This window comes from Papio anubis, chromosome 14, assembly GCF_008728515.1.
Source record: "Papio anubis isolate 15944 chromosome 14, Panubis1.0, whole genome shotgun sequence".
NCBI lineage: Eukaryota > Metazoa > Chordata > Mammalia > Primates > Cercopithecidae > Papio > Papio anubis.
Window position 1 is genome coordinate 61,111,657 of NC_044989.1, and position 17,314 is coordinate 61,128,970.

Sequence of the window (17,314 nt, forward strand, 5' to 3'; positions counted from 1 at the left end):
GTGCAGTGGCGCAATCTCGGCTCACTGCAAGCTCCGCCTCCCGGGTTCACGCCATTCTCCTGCCTCAGCCTCCTGAGTAGCTGGGACTACAGGCGCCCGCCACCGCGCCCGGCTAATTTTTTGTATTTTTAGTAGAGACGGGGTTTCACTGTGGTCTCGATCTCCTGACCTTGTGATCCGCCCGCCTCGGCCTCCCAAAGTGCTGGGATTACAGGCGTGAGCCACCGCGCCCGGCTTGCTAGCTATAATTTTCAACCTTTCCGGCTAAATGCCAGAATGTCACTAATCAAAGGTGGTACTTAGGGGTGAAGTGAACAGTTAAGCCTCCAATTTACAAGCTTGTTTTTCCCTGGGATACTTGTGTTAAAGTCGCACGTTCCTGGGTGTGACACTTTCGAGACAAAAATTTCAACTGGTGAGTTAATTACATATTACTATAATTAAATCAAAGATGTAGGATAATGGAAGCGTTGAAATAGTATTTGCTAGGCAAGGGTGTGATCTTTTTTAAAAATGTATAATATATGCTGCCATTCGAGAAGCAAGGAAAACATTTCCAAATTTCCTTCCAAGCAGTCTACCGGGATTGACAGTACCGCGGACAAAGGAGGGTACCAAATGCTCCTTCGAACCAACGGTACACCGAAAGCCCTGAGCCTGTGGGCGGGGCCCCGGAGCCTCCCGGGGCTCAAAGACAGAGGGGGCGTGGCTGAGGGTGGTCCAGACCTCCAGGGGCGGGGCCGCGGCTGGAGAGAGGCAGGCTGGGAAGCGGCGCCATATTGGCGTCGGCCGCGCTGTATTGTCATAAATAGAGCCGGTTTTGTGGTGTTTTCACTACTCGGTTGGATGCCTCAGCCATAGTAAGTGGGAAAGTGAGGGAGCAAGCGAGCTACAAGCGACTGGAGGAAAGTGAACCGGGGGAGAAGGGAACAGCAAGAACAGGACTCCAGAGCGATAAACACTTGCTGGAGAGGGAGACGCAGGAAGCGATGAAAGAGATGTCTGCGTAAGTGGTGGGGGGCGGCGGTTGGGGTGAGGCGGGTTGGGGTGAGCTGGGGTGGTCCGTCTGTGTCCTCGTTTCCGTTCCCTGTCCCTTGCGCCCTGCACGCAGCTCGCCGGGGGTGGTCTCCTTCCCGGCTCCCGGCCGGTCCGCAAGGGCACCTCCCCTAAACCCGGCGGCTTACCTGGCCACCCCTGCACGGACTTGGGGACTCTGGGAGTCCCCAGCTGTCCCGCCTCTGAGGACGCCCTCAGAAAAGGATGAGGAGGGAAAGAGGTGCCTGTGTCCGTAGGGAGAAATTGTCGGTCACTTGCCTGCCCCCAGCACTGTCTGAGCCCGTCTGCTCCTGTCTGCATTGGCGCAAATACCATCCCCCTGCCTCCCCCTCCTCCCTTCCCGACCGGCTGTCTCCAGGTCTTCAGGAGTGAAAGACCTATCGCAGCCCAGGGGTTTCTCTTTCATATGAGGGTAAAGTCTTTACATCCCTGTCCCCACCCTCTCCCTCACCCCCTGCCTCCCCACCTACCCACAACATCTACCGGTCTGTACCTCTTGTTCACACTTTGGTAAGTCAGAAACAGTTCCCAGACTTGGCAAGATTTTGTTGTAGCTTCTTCCATTTTGGCCTATTAGGAAACAATTTAAACATGCAGAAAAATGCAGAGAATAACATAAGCATCATTTGTGGAGCCACCACCCATTTCTCCCAAAACATAACTGTACACACACACACACACACACACGGTGTGTATATACATATCTATGTATTTATTTTAAAGAAATCAAGCATTCCAGATACATCTGACGGACTCTCCTACCTCCTTCTCTGGTCCCAATCATCTCTTGCTCCAGATGTCTCCACAGTCTTGAATTTGATGTGTATTGTTGCTGCGTGTTTTTTATTTTACATTTTTTTTTTTTTCGCCCTCGAATCATGGGAGCTGCATGTTTTTTAATGCTATTACTGCATACACATGTGTTCATAATAACTGGCGTAGTTCTAGTTGTTTTTAAACTATATAGCTGGTATCACACTTGGAATTCTGTAACTTCTTTAGCACAACATAGTGTCTCTGAGCTTTTTTCACGTTAGTATTTTAGTTGTAATTAATTAATATTGTATTGTATTCTATTGTAGGAATGCATCCTAATTTAATTCTTTTTCTGTTAGTGACTATTTTAGGTTATTTGTAAGTTTTTAGTGTTACAGTGTGACAGCGAACATTCTTTTACAGTCTCTTTGTGCGTTTGTAACCAAAATTTCTCTAGGGTGTTTGCCTACAAGTGAAATTGATGGTTTAAAGGAAATGTGGGATTCTGTTGTTTACTTTTCCCTTCCCTCTAGATGGGGGAAGTTCAGAACTCTAGATTTGGAATTTTAGGGCCAGTAGGCTAGTTGGCTAACTTTGTCAGCATACAGGTAAGAAAGTGAGGCCGTCATCATAGTGTCAGAGCTGAAGTAGTTATGGAGGAGAGAATGGAGTAGTGGAAAGAAGTTTTGGAGGTCAGATTCTGGCTTGTCCTCTCTTAACTTTCAGATACTTATCTGTAAAATGGCACTTATTCAATACCTCTTAGGATTATTGTGATTGAGTGATATTATATACATATGTAGATAATTACTCTGTCCTATTCATTTACCATGTATATTTACATATATATAACACAAACAATACCAAAACACTGCTCTAGCTTTCTCAGAGGTAAAAAGCCAAATCTTTAAAAAGAAATTACAACTTGAAATAACTAATTGGAGTTTTGTTTGTTCTACAACAAAATAAATACAGAAGAGAAATTAAGCTGTATTTTGCTTTTTGGGTTTTTTTTTTTTTTTTTTTTTTTGAGTCATTTTGGAAGGTATACACGCTGTTTTATCTTCCATTGATTCTTTCTCCCTCTCTACCTAATGAGATCTTTTTTTTTTTCTTTTTTTTGAGACGGAGTTTCGCTCTTGTTGCCCAGGCTGGAGTGCAGTGGTGCGATCTCAGTTCACTGCAACCTCCACCTCCTAGGTTCAAGCGAATCTCCTGCCTCAGCCTCCCGAGTAGCCGGGATTACAGACGTCCGCCACCACACCCAGCTAATTTTTTGTATTTTCAGTAAAGACGGGATTTCACCATGTTGTCCAGGTTGGTCTTGAGCTTCTGACCTCAGGTAATCCACCCACCTCAGCCTCCCAGAGTACTGGGATTACAGGCATGAGCCACCACGCCTGGCCTCTAATGAGATCTTTATCTAAAGAGCGTGTCTTACTCTGTGCACTTAGTAGGGGTAAGACAGTGTTTTGACGAGTTAAAATCCAAAAACAATTAAACGATCTCTAAAATGTGTTATTTTTTACAGGGCTAATTTATTCAACTTGAAAGATTGATTATAATTTTGAGATTACATTCTTACTCTTGGTGTTAATGGACCTTCATGGAAGCATGTTGAAGACAAATGGTAGCGTTGGTTGTTTAGTGTGTATGTTTTCACTTTCATTACAAAATTAAAAGTTTTGCCAACCCCTGTTGGTCCCAGAATTTATTTTGAAGTTAATTAGTTTGTGTAAACTCAAAGTCTCAGAACTTCAATTGGCCGAGCGCAGTGGCTCACGCCTGTGATCCCAGCACTGTGGGAGGCCGAGACTGGTGGATCACCTGAGGTCAGGAGTTCGAGACCAGCCTGGCCAACATGGCGAAACTCCATCTCTACTAAAAATACAAAAATTAGCTGGATGTGGTGGCACATTCCTGTAATCCCAGCTATTTGGGAGGCTGAGGCAGGAGAATTGCTTGAACCCAAGAGGCGGAGGTTGCAGTGAGCTGAGATCTCCCTAGTGCACTTCAGCCTGGGAGACAGAGAGACTCCATCTCAAAAAAAAAAAAAATCTCAGAACTTCTGTTGTACTTTATTCAAGACCGTAGTTTCCTGATGGCTAAGATCTTTACAGGGTGGCTCATGTATCTTCTAAAAGATTGCCAGTAGTGTAAAGAATTTTATTTCAATGCGAAGATGGTATGGGTACCAGTCTAAAATGAAGAGAATAATTAGCTAGAGTGGCAAAATACTAGGACTGTAAACTCTGATTCAAGCAGAGGATGTTAACCTAGGTTTCCCGAGGACAAATCTAATTGTGATTTCCTTTTTAAAAGCCAGATTATTTCACAAGGACCTTCTAATGGGATGTTTTCATTTCTTTCCTGGGGAAAAAAAACCCATTGTTTTTACTAAAAGCTTTCTTTCAAGTGGTTGACTGCTTTTCAAAGATTCTAGAATCTGGATGGTACTTGACTTAAGTCTGCAGGGTAGTGGAGGTGGCCCTGGCGCAGATCCCAATCAAACTCTGGGTTTGAGCTGAGTGGTGTTGGTACAATTGTCTTGATGCCAACACATGCTGCGTTTGGCTTGAAAAGACATCCTAACCATGAAAGCTGCAGGCAGTATGAATAGCCCCTTCATAAACATAAACATAAAATACTCATTTTTCCTTTAAAAGAAAGTATCTGCCCCCACTGTTAGTACTAAGTAAACTTTTAAGGTAACTGAATTAACATGAGTAGATTGAGAGATTCAATGTATCAGTATGATATATACTTTAATTTTTTTCTGTTGTTTCATTTTTCTTATTTTCTTGAACAGAAACACCGTACTGGACAGCCAGTGTCAACAAAAGCATTATGGAATTACCTCTCCGATTAGTTTGGCGTGTCCTAAGGAAATTGATCATATTTACACACAGAAATTAATTGATGCCATGAAACCATTTGGAGTGTTTGAAGATGAGGAAGAATTGAACCACAGGTGTGTCATTGAAAACCATAAAATATTTGACAGTGTACTGTTTAATCGTTAATTCTACGAACATATTGAATACCTACTATGTCTCTACATACAGGTGCAGAAATGACAAAAAGAAAAGTCTTGGCCCTCTTGGAGCTTACATTTTAGGTAGGGGTTAGAGGAAGAGATTTGTCATCAATAATATCAGTATTACACTCGTGAGTAATATTACACATGATAAGTGCTACTGAGAAAGAGGGGGTAGAGGTTTCAGGGAAAGCCTCATTGAAAAAGTCACATTTAAGGGAATATTTAAAGATGAAAGAGGGAGCCGTGTGTCTATCTGAAGGAAAAGTGTTCTAGGCAGAACTCTTGAAGTGGTGTATTTGAAGAGTACTTAGCAAGATACCCTGGGTATCAGCAGTGAGGAAGCAGGAAGATATAGGCTTGCAGAAAGCAAGGTGGGAAGGAGCTTGGAGGGCAAGAGCTCTTAGGACCTTGTAAGGTGTTGTCAAGGTTTGGTTTATTCTGAGTGAAGTGAGAAGCTATTAGAGTTTTGAGAAGAAGATTGACATGACTGGACTTAAAAAAGTTTTAACAGTCACTCTGGCTGCTGTATTAGAGTATTCTTAAGAGAAGTGCAAGGGCAGAGCAGAGAAACCAGTTATCTAGCAATTATAATAGCCCCAGGAGGAAATAATGCTGGCTAGAACCTGGAGGATGGTCATAGAGGTAATAACAAGTAGAAATCTGGATATATTTTAAAGGTAGGGTTCTTAGAGTTTAATGACTGGAATGTGTGTGAGAGAGAGGTCAAGGATGATGGCCAAGATTTTTGGTCTCGGCACCTTGAAGGGGTAAGTTTGGACAGAAGTTCAGTTTTGCATGTTATCTTTGGGATGTCTTTTTTTTTTTTTTTTTTTTTTTTTTTTTGTAGACAGAGTCTTGCTATGTCACCCAGGCTGAAGTGCAGTGGCATGATCTTGGCTCACTGCAAGCTCCGCCTCCCAGATTCACGCCATTCTGCTGCCTCAGCCTCCCCAGCAGCTGAGACTACAGGCGCATGCCGCCATGGCCAGCTAATTTTTTTTGTATTTTTAGTAGAGACAGGATTTCACCGTGTTAGCCAGGATAGTCTCGATCTCCTGACCTCGTGATGTGCCCACCTTAGCCTCCCAAAGTGCTGGGATTAAAGGCGTGAGCCACCGCACCTGGCCTCCTTTGGGATGTCTTAAACCCTGCTTTTCTCTTCTAAATGTGAATTCATTTATGCCATTGGTTATAAGTTTGTTTTAATAATACTAAACTTCTTTAATACTATTAGACAGAAATTAGCCAGTAATTAGTTTGCCCATTTTAATTAGTCAAAGACCTATTACTAGCAATTCTAGCTTCTATTACCACATTGAATTGAATTAATTCCATAGTAAAGCCGAGAAAGTTGACAATTCACTAGGCCTTTAGAGCCTCATTGAAGGCAATTTTATGGTTTTTATTAGGCTTTTTGAATTTTGAACACAGCTCAAAAACTAAAATATTGTAATCAGATTTATCACCTCTTTGACACTATTAAGGATCTAAGAATGCCAAAGAGATGGCCCTGTGTCAATAGATATGATAGCATTATTGCATGTATGTTTTGGTTTTACCCTAACATCAACACAAAGGGTATTGCGTATATGGGTTTTTAAAAATACTGTTTGTTCATTTTAATCTGAAGCTTTTTTTTTTTTTTTTTTTAAATAGGCTAGTGGTTCTTGGTAAATTGAACAATTTAGTAAAAGAATGGATTTCTGATGTCAGTGAGAGTAAGGTAAGACTTTAAACTATGTGGAATTCTTGTTTTTATTATATCTTGGTCATTCATCCTGGCAATGAGATGCAGGTGTTGAGAAGTAGCTGAAATACATCAAAACTTGGCTCTCTGGTATACATAGGAATGAACTGGTCTAGATGGTTGAATTTCTAAGTAGATGAGGATTTACCCAGAAGTAGCCAATATATAGCTGTGAGTCCACATAATTGTCTTGTTTGACTCATATGTAGTAGGCCAAATATCAGATTTTACTTAAAAATCACATTTCAACTTTTTATAAAGTGTTAGATCTGGCAATGCTGGGCCTGCCTTTGTGCACAGCAGGAAGAGGCTTGAAGGGGATTGGGCTCCTATCTTCCATTGCCTCATGGCCCCCACCACTCCTTGTTTTCTTTGCAAGGTGATTAGTTGAGCAGTTACTATGTTTCTCATGTGGGATTCCCTTATTTGCCTACCTGCTTGGTTCCTAAGACATAGGAATTTGCAAACTAATTTATAACTACAGAACTCTTTTCCCCTCCTGTAGCTTAACTATTTTTCCCCTGAAATTGATTACATTTTCCTGCTTTGTGTAGTGCAGTCCTCCCTTGGTATCCTCCGGGGGATTGGTTCTGTGACCTCCAAAGATACTAAAATCTGTGGATGCTCAGGTTCCTTATATAAAATAATATAGTACATATTTGCATGTTACCCTTTCATATCCTTTTGCATACTTTCAATCATTTCTAGATTACTTAAAATATCTAATACAATGTTAATGCTATGTAAATAGTTGTCACTGTAATTTTTTTTTTTTATTAGCATGTTTAATTTTTTTTTTTTTTTTGAGACGGAATCTCACTCTTTCACCCAAGCTGGAGTACAGTGGCGCAATCTTGGCTCACTGCAACCTACTCCTCCCAGGTTCAAGTGATTCTCTTGCCTCAGCCTCCTGAGTAGCTGGGACTACAGGCGTGTACCACCACTCTGGACTAATTTTTGTATTTTTAATAGAGACGTGGTTTCATCATGTTGACCAGGCTGGTCTCGAACTCCTGATCTCAGGTGATCTGCCTGCTTCAGCCTCCCACAGTGCTGCGATTACAGGCGTGAGCCACCGCGCTCAGCCTAAATTTTATTTATTATTATTATTTTTTTTGGAGACAGAGTCTCGCTCTGTCGCCCAGGCTGTAGTGCAGTGGCACGATCTCACCTCAGCCTCCCCAAGTGCTGGCGTTACAGGCGTGAGCCACCATGCCCGGCCATAAATTTTATTTTATTTTTTCTTATAGATAGAATCTCCCTCTGTCACCCAGGCTGCAGTACAGTGGCACAGTTATATAGCTCACTGCAGTCTCAAACTCCTGGGCTCAAGTGATCCTCCCACCTTAGCCTCGTGAATAACTGTAGGAATGCACAATTGTGCTTGGCTTATTTTCTTCATTATTTTTTGTAGAGACAAGAGTCTCACTATATTACCCAGGCTGGTCTCAAACTCCTGGTTTCCAGCAGTCCTCTGACCTCAGCCTTCCAAAGTGCTGGAATTACAGGCATGAGCCACTGCGCCTTGCCTAAAATTTGCTTTATTTTTTATGGCTTTTTCCCCCCCAGTATTTTTTATCCATGCATGATTGGTTGAATCTGCAGATATGGAAGGCCAACTATATTTTGAATATAATTGTTTTTGTTTTTGTTTTTGTTTTGAGACATAATCTTGCTCTGTTGCCCTGGCTGGAGTGCAGTGGTGAGATCTCAGCTCACAGCAATCTCTACCTCCCAGGTTCAAGCGATTCTCCTGTCTTAGCCTCCCAAGTAGCTGGGATACTTCCCACCATACCCGGCTAATTTTTGTAGTTTTAGTAGAGACGGGGTTTCACTGTAATGGTCAGGCTGGTCTCGAACTCCTGACCTCAGGTGATCTATCCGTCTCAGCCTCCCAAAGTGCTGGGATTACAGGTGTGAGCCAGCACACCTGGCCTTGGTTTTGTTTGTGAGACATGGTCTATCTCTGTTGCCCAGGCTGCAGTGCAGTGGCATAATCTTGGCTCACTGCAGCCTCTGCCCCTGGGTTCAAACAGTTCACTTGCCTCAGCCTCCCGAGTAGCTGGGATTACAGGTGCATGCCACCATGCCATCAGCTAATTTTTGTATTTTTAGTAGAGATGGGGTTTCACCATGTTGGCCAGGCTGGTCTTGAACTCCTGACCTCAAGTGATCCGTTCTCTTCGGCCTCCCAAAGTGATCCGCCTGCCTCAGCTTCCCACAGTGCTGGGATTACAGGCGTGAGCCACTGTGCCCAGCCTAAATTTCATTTATTATTATTATTTTTTTTTGGAAGCAGAGTCTCGCTGTGTCGCCCAGGCTGTAGTGCAGTGGCACGATCTCACCTCAGCTCTTGACTTACAGGCAGGAGCCACCGTGCCCAGCCTCACAATTGAATTTTTATTGTTGTCTGAGAATCACCACTGTGAAGATTATTTTACTGGCTGTACCAGAATGAGAGAGAGAATGTTCAACTGGGTGATACCATTTGCCTCATCACTAGGTAGACAATACTGTTACATTTTAAGGTTTTTGATTTTCATAGTTTTCCCATCTTTGCCCTAACAGCAGTCAGTTGAAAGGTAACGTCTCACAGTTGTCAGTGTGTCTACCTGTAAAGTCCCTTTCTGTCCCTTAATCTGCACGGATTTAGAAATTAGGTAAACACCTGCAGAATTTTTTTTTTTTTTTTTTTTTTCTTTTGGAGATGGGAGTCTCACTCCGTCACCCAGGCTGGAATACAGTGGCGCGATCTCAGCTCACTGCAACCTCCGCCTCCCAGGCTCCAGCAGTCCTCCCACATAGTTGGGACCACAGGCATGCACCACCATGCCTGGATAATTTTTGTATTTTTGTTAGAGACAGGGTTTTGCCATGTTGGCCAGGCTGATCTCAAACTCCTGAGTTCAAGCAATCCACCCGCCTTGGCCTCCCAAAGTGCTAGGATTATAAGCGTGAGCCACCACACCTGGTCTAGAATTTTTCTTTTACAGCTTTAAACAGTGGGCTCAGAATAAAGTTGAGTCTCCTAAAGACTATAGTCATTGAGTTTAACATGGTCTTTATGCTGTTTACTTTTGTTGCCAAAAGGCCGTCTGCCTCATTTCTGAACTCAACAGGGTTATCAATAGTTGAAGTTATTGAATGAGTCAAATTCTGAGCAGGTGAAATTCTAGTCACAAGTAATTAAAAAAAAAAAAATAAGTTAACATCTTCCATTGAGTAGATGAGGTCATTTTTCTATGTGAATTATAATTGTCTCTTTCGTGTGGGGGAATGCGGGAAGGATCTCTGTCTCCCAAGCCGTAGTGCAGTGGCATGCATAATCATGGCTCACTACAGCCTCAAACTCCTGGGCTCAAGCAATCCTCCCACCCAAGCCCCCCAAGTAGCAGAGACTACAGGTACACATCCTGATGCCCAGCTACTTTTTTTTTTTTTTGTAGAGATGGGGTCTTGCCATGTCGCCCAGGTTGGCCTCAAACTCTTGTACTCAAGTGATCCTCCTGCCTTGGCTTCCCAAAGTGTTGAGATTACAGGCGTGAGTCGCAACCATGCCCAACCTATAATTCTCTCTTTTTTTGAAATTAAAAAAAAAAGTCATGAGGTCTCACTGTGTTGTCCAGGCTGATCTTGAACTCTTGAGCTCAAGTGAACCTTCCACCTCAGCCTCCCACAGTGTTAGGATTGCAGGCAAGAGCCACCACTCACAGCCTATAATTCTCTGTATGTATGTTTTACTTTGGAAAGTAACTGAAGGATTTGGGTTCAATCAAAGATGATTTGAATCCATACACAATTGGGATATTTAAACTTTAAATAGTATAGAACCCCAGATCAAATAAGTTTAGTTAGATACTATGGCCGTGGCAAACTGTGATTTAGTGTATCACTTTCTCATAAATCATCCAAGAATCAGACTTCTCAAAGTAGAAATGTGAACTAAAAGATTTTTTTAAGGTCCTGGCTTCTCTGTCCATTTCATTCATGTTAATTATGAATAAATTTATAGATTCCTGGGCATAGTGGTGCATGCCTGTAGTCCCAGCTACTCAGGAGGCTGAAGCAGGAAGATCTTGAGCCCAAGAGTTCAAGGCCAGCCTGGCAGCATAACGAGACTCTGTCTCTTTAAAATATCTGATTAATAAATTTACTGACTTCTTTTTAGCTATAAAATTATTTGTGATACTCTGAACGTTAATATTCATTACACAGAGGCGTTAAGCGTAATATCCTATTATATAGATACTTTTATTCAAGGTGAAGTTAATCAGCACATATTATTCTTCAGAACTTGTACTGGGCATTGTGAGAAAATACAGAGAAGTAGTAGACAAAGTTCTTAACTTTGAGAAATTTAAATATTAAAGATTAAATATGATTTTACATACCAAAAAAGTCAGTAAATATAGCAAAAAAGAATTTAAGAATTTTAAGGGCAGAGAGCACAGAGGAAAAAAAAAAGCTTGTTAGGGAGTAAGGATAACCAGGGAAGGCTTCATGGAAGAGGTGGAACTTGAAGTGAACTTCCAAAAGTGGATGATACTGATAACCAGAAGCTGGACATTGTGGCTCATGCCCGTGATCTCAACACTTTGGGAGGCCGACACAGGGGGATTGCTTAAAAACAGGAACTTGAGACCAGCCTGGGCAACAAAGCAAGACCCCATCTTTACAAAAATTATTTAAAAATTATCCAGGCGCGGTGGTACATGCCTGTAGTCTCAGATACTCTGGAAGCCAAGGCAGGAGGAATATTTTGTGCCTCAGTAGTTTGAGGCTGTGGTGAGCTAAGATCACACTGCTGTGCTTACTTCAGCCTGGGCAACACAGTGAGACCCCATCTCCATCTGTTTTTTTAAAAAAAAAACCCAAAAAACAAAAGATGCCCAGAGAGGATGGGCAAGCACTTGAGGCAGGGACAATGGCAAATGCAGTGGAAAAGAGGCTGGATTCTGTAACCATGTTGGTTGGTTGGTTGGTTGGTTGGTTGGTTGGTAGTTGGAGCTTCAGAAAGGAAGATAAGAAGGCAAGAAGGATCCCTAGGAACATGTGGAGATTTTCAACAACAGGCCCAAGGATCCTTACCTCAGTAGTTAGAGAAGAAGGCATTGGCAACTTTTGAGTAGAACAGCTATATTTAATAGAGTAATTTAAGAACATCAGCCAGTGAATTTTATACAAGATAGTGAAAGAGAAAAGGAAGATTAATTAGAGGGTAGTTTAGGATGCCATTAAATAGCCTAGAATTAGGGGAGTATTCGTTGAATAGAAAGGAGGCCACAAAGTTGAGGGATATAAGCTAAGAATTGGTAAGCCAAGAAGAAGGAAAAGGTTTGGGCAGTGAGGAAAATGAGGAACAAAAATAGAGAACTCAGAAGCAATATCTGTTAGCATTGGAATAATTTTTTTTGCTTGCTTGAGGCTGGATATTGAAGTGGATCAGGATACTTGAGTGAATATCTGATGGGCTTTTGGAATTGGCTCTGAAGAGAGGCGAAAATTAGCTTTTTTTCTTTTCTTTTTTTTTTTTTGAGGTAGGATTTCACTCTTGCTGAGGCTCAACCTCCTGGGCTCAAGCAGTCCTCCCATCACAACCTCCCGAGTAGCTGGACTAGAGGCACACACCACCATGCCCAGCTAATTTTTTATTTTTTGTAGAGATGGAGTCTCATTGTGTTGCCCAGGCTGGTCTTGAACTGGACACAAGTGGTCCTCTTGCCTCAGTCTCCCAAAGTGCTGGGATTGCAGACATGACCATGCCCAGCCAAAAGGTAGCATTTTAATTACGTTATAATCCAAGAAATGTTAATTAAGCTTGTTGGAATAGCTCTCATAAGGAGATCATGTCAGGAATGACCCCGTTCTTACAGAAAGGTTATAGAGCTAGAATCAAGAAATTAAACATACCTGTCACAAAAACTAAAGGGGATATGGATTGGCCAAGAGTATTATGTTTTAGAGAGCTGAAAGCACGTTAGTTTGGTGAGAGTTCCTTGGTGACTACCAAAAGAGTGATGAAGCAAAAGACAGGCAATTGGAGGGGACATGTATGGTCAAGTGATTAAAAAGAAAAGCTTTTCTTCAGATAGAGATGTATGCATGTGTAGTGGGGGTGAATTTGTTTTGTCTTCCCTCTGGTAATACCCTTACTACTTCAAATCACAGTCAGAGGATCTGTGAAGTACTTTTACAAGTCTAATCTTGACAAAGTTGACAAGTCTGATCATTTGCTCAATAAAGGCCAGTAGACATTATGGTGATTTTTTTTTTTTTTTAATTTTTGAGGTGGAGTTTCGCTCTTGTTCCCCAGGCTGGAGTACAATGGCACGATCTCAGCTCACTGCAACCTCCACTTCCCAGGTTCAAGTGATTCTCCTGCCTCAGCCTACCAAGTAGCTAGGATTACAGGCGCCCACCACCAGGCCCAGCTAACTTTTGTATTTCTAGTAGAGAAGGGGTTTTGCCATGTTGGCCAGGCTGGTCTCAAACTCCTGACCTCAGGTGATCTGCTGGCCTCAACCTCCCAAAGTGCTGGGATTACAGATGTGAGCCACCACGCGCAGCCAACGTTGAGGTGACTTTTGTGCTAAGTAATTTGAATAATTGAATATCTTCTGCTTAATTTTATTTTAGAACCTCCCACCTTCTGTTGTGGCTACTGTTGGTGGTAAAATTTTCACATTTGGATCCTATAGGCTTGGAGTACACACCAAAGGTAACTGCTTTTCTGTGTTCTAGTGCTAAGAACATTCAATGACAAACTCTTGTTCATAATTAGAAAATACAGGAGAACAAAGTTCCCATTATTTCACTACTTACAGCTAATCATTGTTAACATTTTCTTGTACCTAGCTTCCATACTTTCTTCTGTGCATATGTTTGAGTGTACTTTAACAAAAAATATAACACATAATATATTCTTCTTAAGAACTACTTTAATTTACAGGAGCTGACATTGATGCACTTTGTGTAGCTCCAAGACACGTGGAGAGATCTGATTTTTTTCAGTCTTTTTTTGAAAAATTGAAACATCAAGATGGCATTAGAAACTTAAGAGTAAGTATCCTCTGGCATTTAATATTTTGAATTTAGAGTAGTAACAAATATCTATAAAAGCTAGGGCTTAAGACTATTGAAATACCTCCTAAGTTACTATTAGGAGATATTTAATAAGAGTAACTTTAATACGTGATGATTAAATGATGATTAAGAACATGGGCCTTAGAGTTATACAGACTTGGGTTGGCATCTAGAATCTACTACATAATAGCTCCTAGGTCTTGGTCAGGTAACCTAATCCTCTGAGCCTGTTTCCCAATCTGTAAAATGGAGATGTGGTAATAACTTTTTTATAAGGTTTTTGAGTATTGATGAGATATTTACATAAACCATTTACTGTAATAGCCAATAATGATTGATACATATCAAATGATGAGTGCTATTATGTGTAAAGTTCAGTTAGTAACTCTTTATATGTGTATATCTAGCCATTCATTCAGCAAATAAAATTTCAGCACCAGTAATTTGTTAGATGCTGTCATTAGTCTTACAGATACAGTAGTAAACCTGACATTGTTTATTGAAGAGGGGGTTATGTGAACTAAATAAACAAAACAGTGTTAATGCATTCTGAAGTACTAGAATAAGGTGAAGGTCAAAGAATCTGTGATATTTGGGGAATGTGGGAATGTTTTTAGACAAGGAAGTTAAGAATTTATTAGGTTGGGGAGTTAAGGAAGACTCAGAAAACCATTATTTCTACTAATCTCAACTGTATTAATTAAATTTTTAATATATAAATCATGAGCTCTCATTATTTTAAAATTTCTAACCCTAGTAGCCTTTCTAAATAATCAGTTTTCAGTTTAGACTCAAGAAATTATAAGTACCCAGATAATAGCAGCTTTTTGTTTTTTTGTTTGTTTGTTTTTTAATTTTACTTTAAGTTCTAAGATACATATGCAGAACGTGCAGGTTTGTTACGTAGGTATACTTGTGCCACGGTGGTTTGCTGTACCCATCAACCTGTCATCTAGGTTTTAAGCCCTGCATGCATTAGGTATTTGTCCTAATGTTCTCCCTCCCCTTGTTCCCCACCCCCGGACAGGCCCCAATGTGTGACGTTCCTCTCCCTATGTCCATGTGTTCTTATTGTTCAACTCTCACTTATGAGTGAGAACATGCAGTGTTTGGTTTTCTGTTCCTATGTTTGCTGAGAATGATGGCTTCCAGTTTCATCCATGTCCCTACAAAGGACATGAACTCATTCTTTTTTATGGCTGCAGACGATAGCAGTTTTGCTTTCCAGTTCTGAGGAATATTTTTAGAGGGATAATAAATCAGATACCATTATAAGCATTTTGTGTTTCTTACATAATACAGGTCACAAAGTAGAAATACCTGAAATGTAAGACCAAAAGCATTTTCACTTTGTTGAGTTAAAATACAAATTGGGAGCAAAGATATTCACATTATTGGTAGTTAGGAAGGATAAAGAAGGGATTACACCTATATGTTATAATTGTTTTCCTTTTTTGTAGGCTGTAGAAGATGCCTTTGTACCTGTTATAAAATTTGAATTTGATGGTATTGAAGTAAGTGTTTAATATTTTTGTGACTTTACAATTGAACTGTTTAACTCGTAAGTTTGTTTTCTGAAAACAGGCTTAACATAAGTGCATATTTTTAAAAATCAAATCTCTTTTTTTTTTTTTTTTTTAAATAAAGAGATGGGATCTAACTCTGTGGCCCAGGCTGGAGTATAGTGACGCAATCATAACTCACTGCACCTTTGAGCACCTGAGTTCAAGTGATCCTTCCACCTCAGCCTCCTGAGTGGCTGGGATTCCAGGCACACACCACCACACCTGGCTTAATTTTTTGTATTTTTAGTAGAAATGGGGTTTCACCATGTTAGCCAGGATGGTCTCAATCTCCTGACCTCGTGATCCACCCACCTCAGCCTCCCAAAATGGTGGGATTACAGGTGTGAGCCACTGGGCCCAGCCCATATTTTTAATTTCTAAGAATACTATTTTATTCTTTAAATGTGCCTTTTTATTTATGTCTGTATTTATTTACAGCCTCCTGACCTTATTTCCTAGATACAACATTTTTACCTGCTTTCTTAGGTCTACTGGGTCTGTTACCACTTGTCCATCTGCTTTCCAGCTTTCATAGCTTTTGCTGTTGTCACTTTCTGTTCTTTGTCCTAGTGAATTTTGCATTTAAAGTAAAAATAATACTAAACAAAAAAACTAAATTAAATTTTCCTGGTATTTTAGTGAGGTTTCAAGAGGGAGCGAATGTAAATGTGTGTTGGATCTTCTATCTTTATCTAGAAATTTGCTCATAAGGCTTTGATTTTTTTTTTTTTTAATGCTTGGCATATATGCTAAAATTTAAATGCTTTCATTAATTCGAAAGTTTAATTACCTTAACAAAACTTTACAGTTATTTTCCCATGTGAGATTGCCTATATAGGCCTATTGAAGCTTTGGTAGAACTTCCCAAACTAATAATCAGAGGTTTTCACATTTTTATGGTGGGATGGGAGAGGATGGATTGAAAGGAGAAAATGTAATTTTTTTCTCTTTTTTCGCATCTTTCCAAAGATTGATCTAGTCTTTGCAAGACTGGCAATACAAACCATATCAGATAATTTAGATCTAAGAGACGACTCTCGCCTGAGAAGCCTTGATATAAGGTGTATTCGCAGCTTAAATGGTAAGCTTCTAAAAAGAAATCTCAGATACCTGCTTCAAAACAATTAGATACATTTTTGCAGAATTGACTAATAATTCAATTTTGGAGATTGGACTCAGTTTAAAATGTAATTTTGTTTATACAGATAATGTGACCACATTTAAGAATCCCAAAAACCACGAATTTATTTGAAAGACGGTGTATATATAGAGTAGTGGTTCTCAAACTTACTGGTCTCAAGACTTCTTTACACTCATAAGATTTATGGAGGACCCCAAAAAACTTTTGTTTATGTGGGTTATATCTTTCAATATTTACCACGTTAGAAATAAAAACTGAGAAATTTAAAAAATACTTAGTCATTTATAAATAATAAACCCATTTTAAATTAATATAAACTTGTGTGTGAAGAATGACTTTTTTTTTTTTTTTTTTTTGCATTTTGCAAATCTCTTTAATATTTGACCTGATAGAAGACAGCTAGATTCTTACTTGTGTCTACAGTCAATTGTAATATTTTGTTTTGGTTAACATATAAGAAGAAAATCTGGCTGGGCGTGGTGGCTCTCGCCTATAATACCAGCACTTTGGGAGGCCAAGGTGAATGGATTACTTGAGCCCGGGAGTTCCAGACCAGCTGGGATAACATGTTGAAACCCCATCCCTATAAAAAATACAAAAAATTTAGTTGGATGTAGTGGCACTCGCCTGTAGTTCCAGCTACTCAGGAGGCTGAGGTGGGAGGATCACCTGAGCTCAGGAGGTGGAGGCTGCAGTGAGCCGTGATTACACCACTGCACTCTAGCCTAGGTGACAGAGCGAGACCCTGTCTAGAAAAAAAAAAAAAAAGAGGCCGGGTGCGGTGGCTTATGCGTCTAATGCCAGCACTTTGGGAGGCCGAGGCAGGCGGATCACCTGAGGTCAGGAGTTTGAGACCAGCCTGTACAACATGGCAAACCCCTTTTCTATTAAAAATAAAAAATTAGCCAAGCGAGGTGGTGCTTGCC

The 17,314-nt window shown here is 40.7% G+C and overlaps 1 protein-coding gene across 6 annotated transcripts in view; it reads left to right on the forward strand.

Moving 5' to 3' along the window:
• Window positions 1–739: 739 nt before the first annotated feature.
• Window positions 740–17,314, forward strand: part of PAPOLG (poly(A) polymerase gamma) — a 43,053-nt gene continuing 26,478 nt past the window's right edge. For 3 of the 6 annotated variants that reach the window (XR_004178271.1, XM_031655220.1, XM_031655221.1), the window contains exons 1-7: window positions 740–1,006; window positions 4,622–4,783; window positions 6,509–6,575; window positions 13,236–13,317; window positions 13,549–13,658; window positions 15,143–15,196; window positions 16,217–16,328. Coding sequence is in view for 5 of the 6 variants with exons in the window: in XM_031655220.1 (XP_031511080.1) it covers window positions 990–1,006; window positions 4,622–4,783; window positions 6,509–6,575; window positions 13,236–13,317; window positions 13,549–13,658; window positions 15,143–15,196; window positions 16,217–16,328 (604 nt within the window). In the remaining variant the exon portion in view is untranslated. The remainder of the gene's footprint in view (window positions 1,007–4,621; window positions 4,784–6,508; window positions 6,576–13,235; window positions 13,318–13,548; window positions 13,659–15,142; window positions 15,197–16,216; window positions 16,329–17,314) is intronic. The other 3 variants (XM_031655217.1, XM_031655218.1, XM_031655219.1) reach the window with 2 other exon arrangements.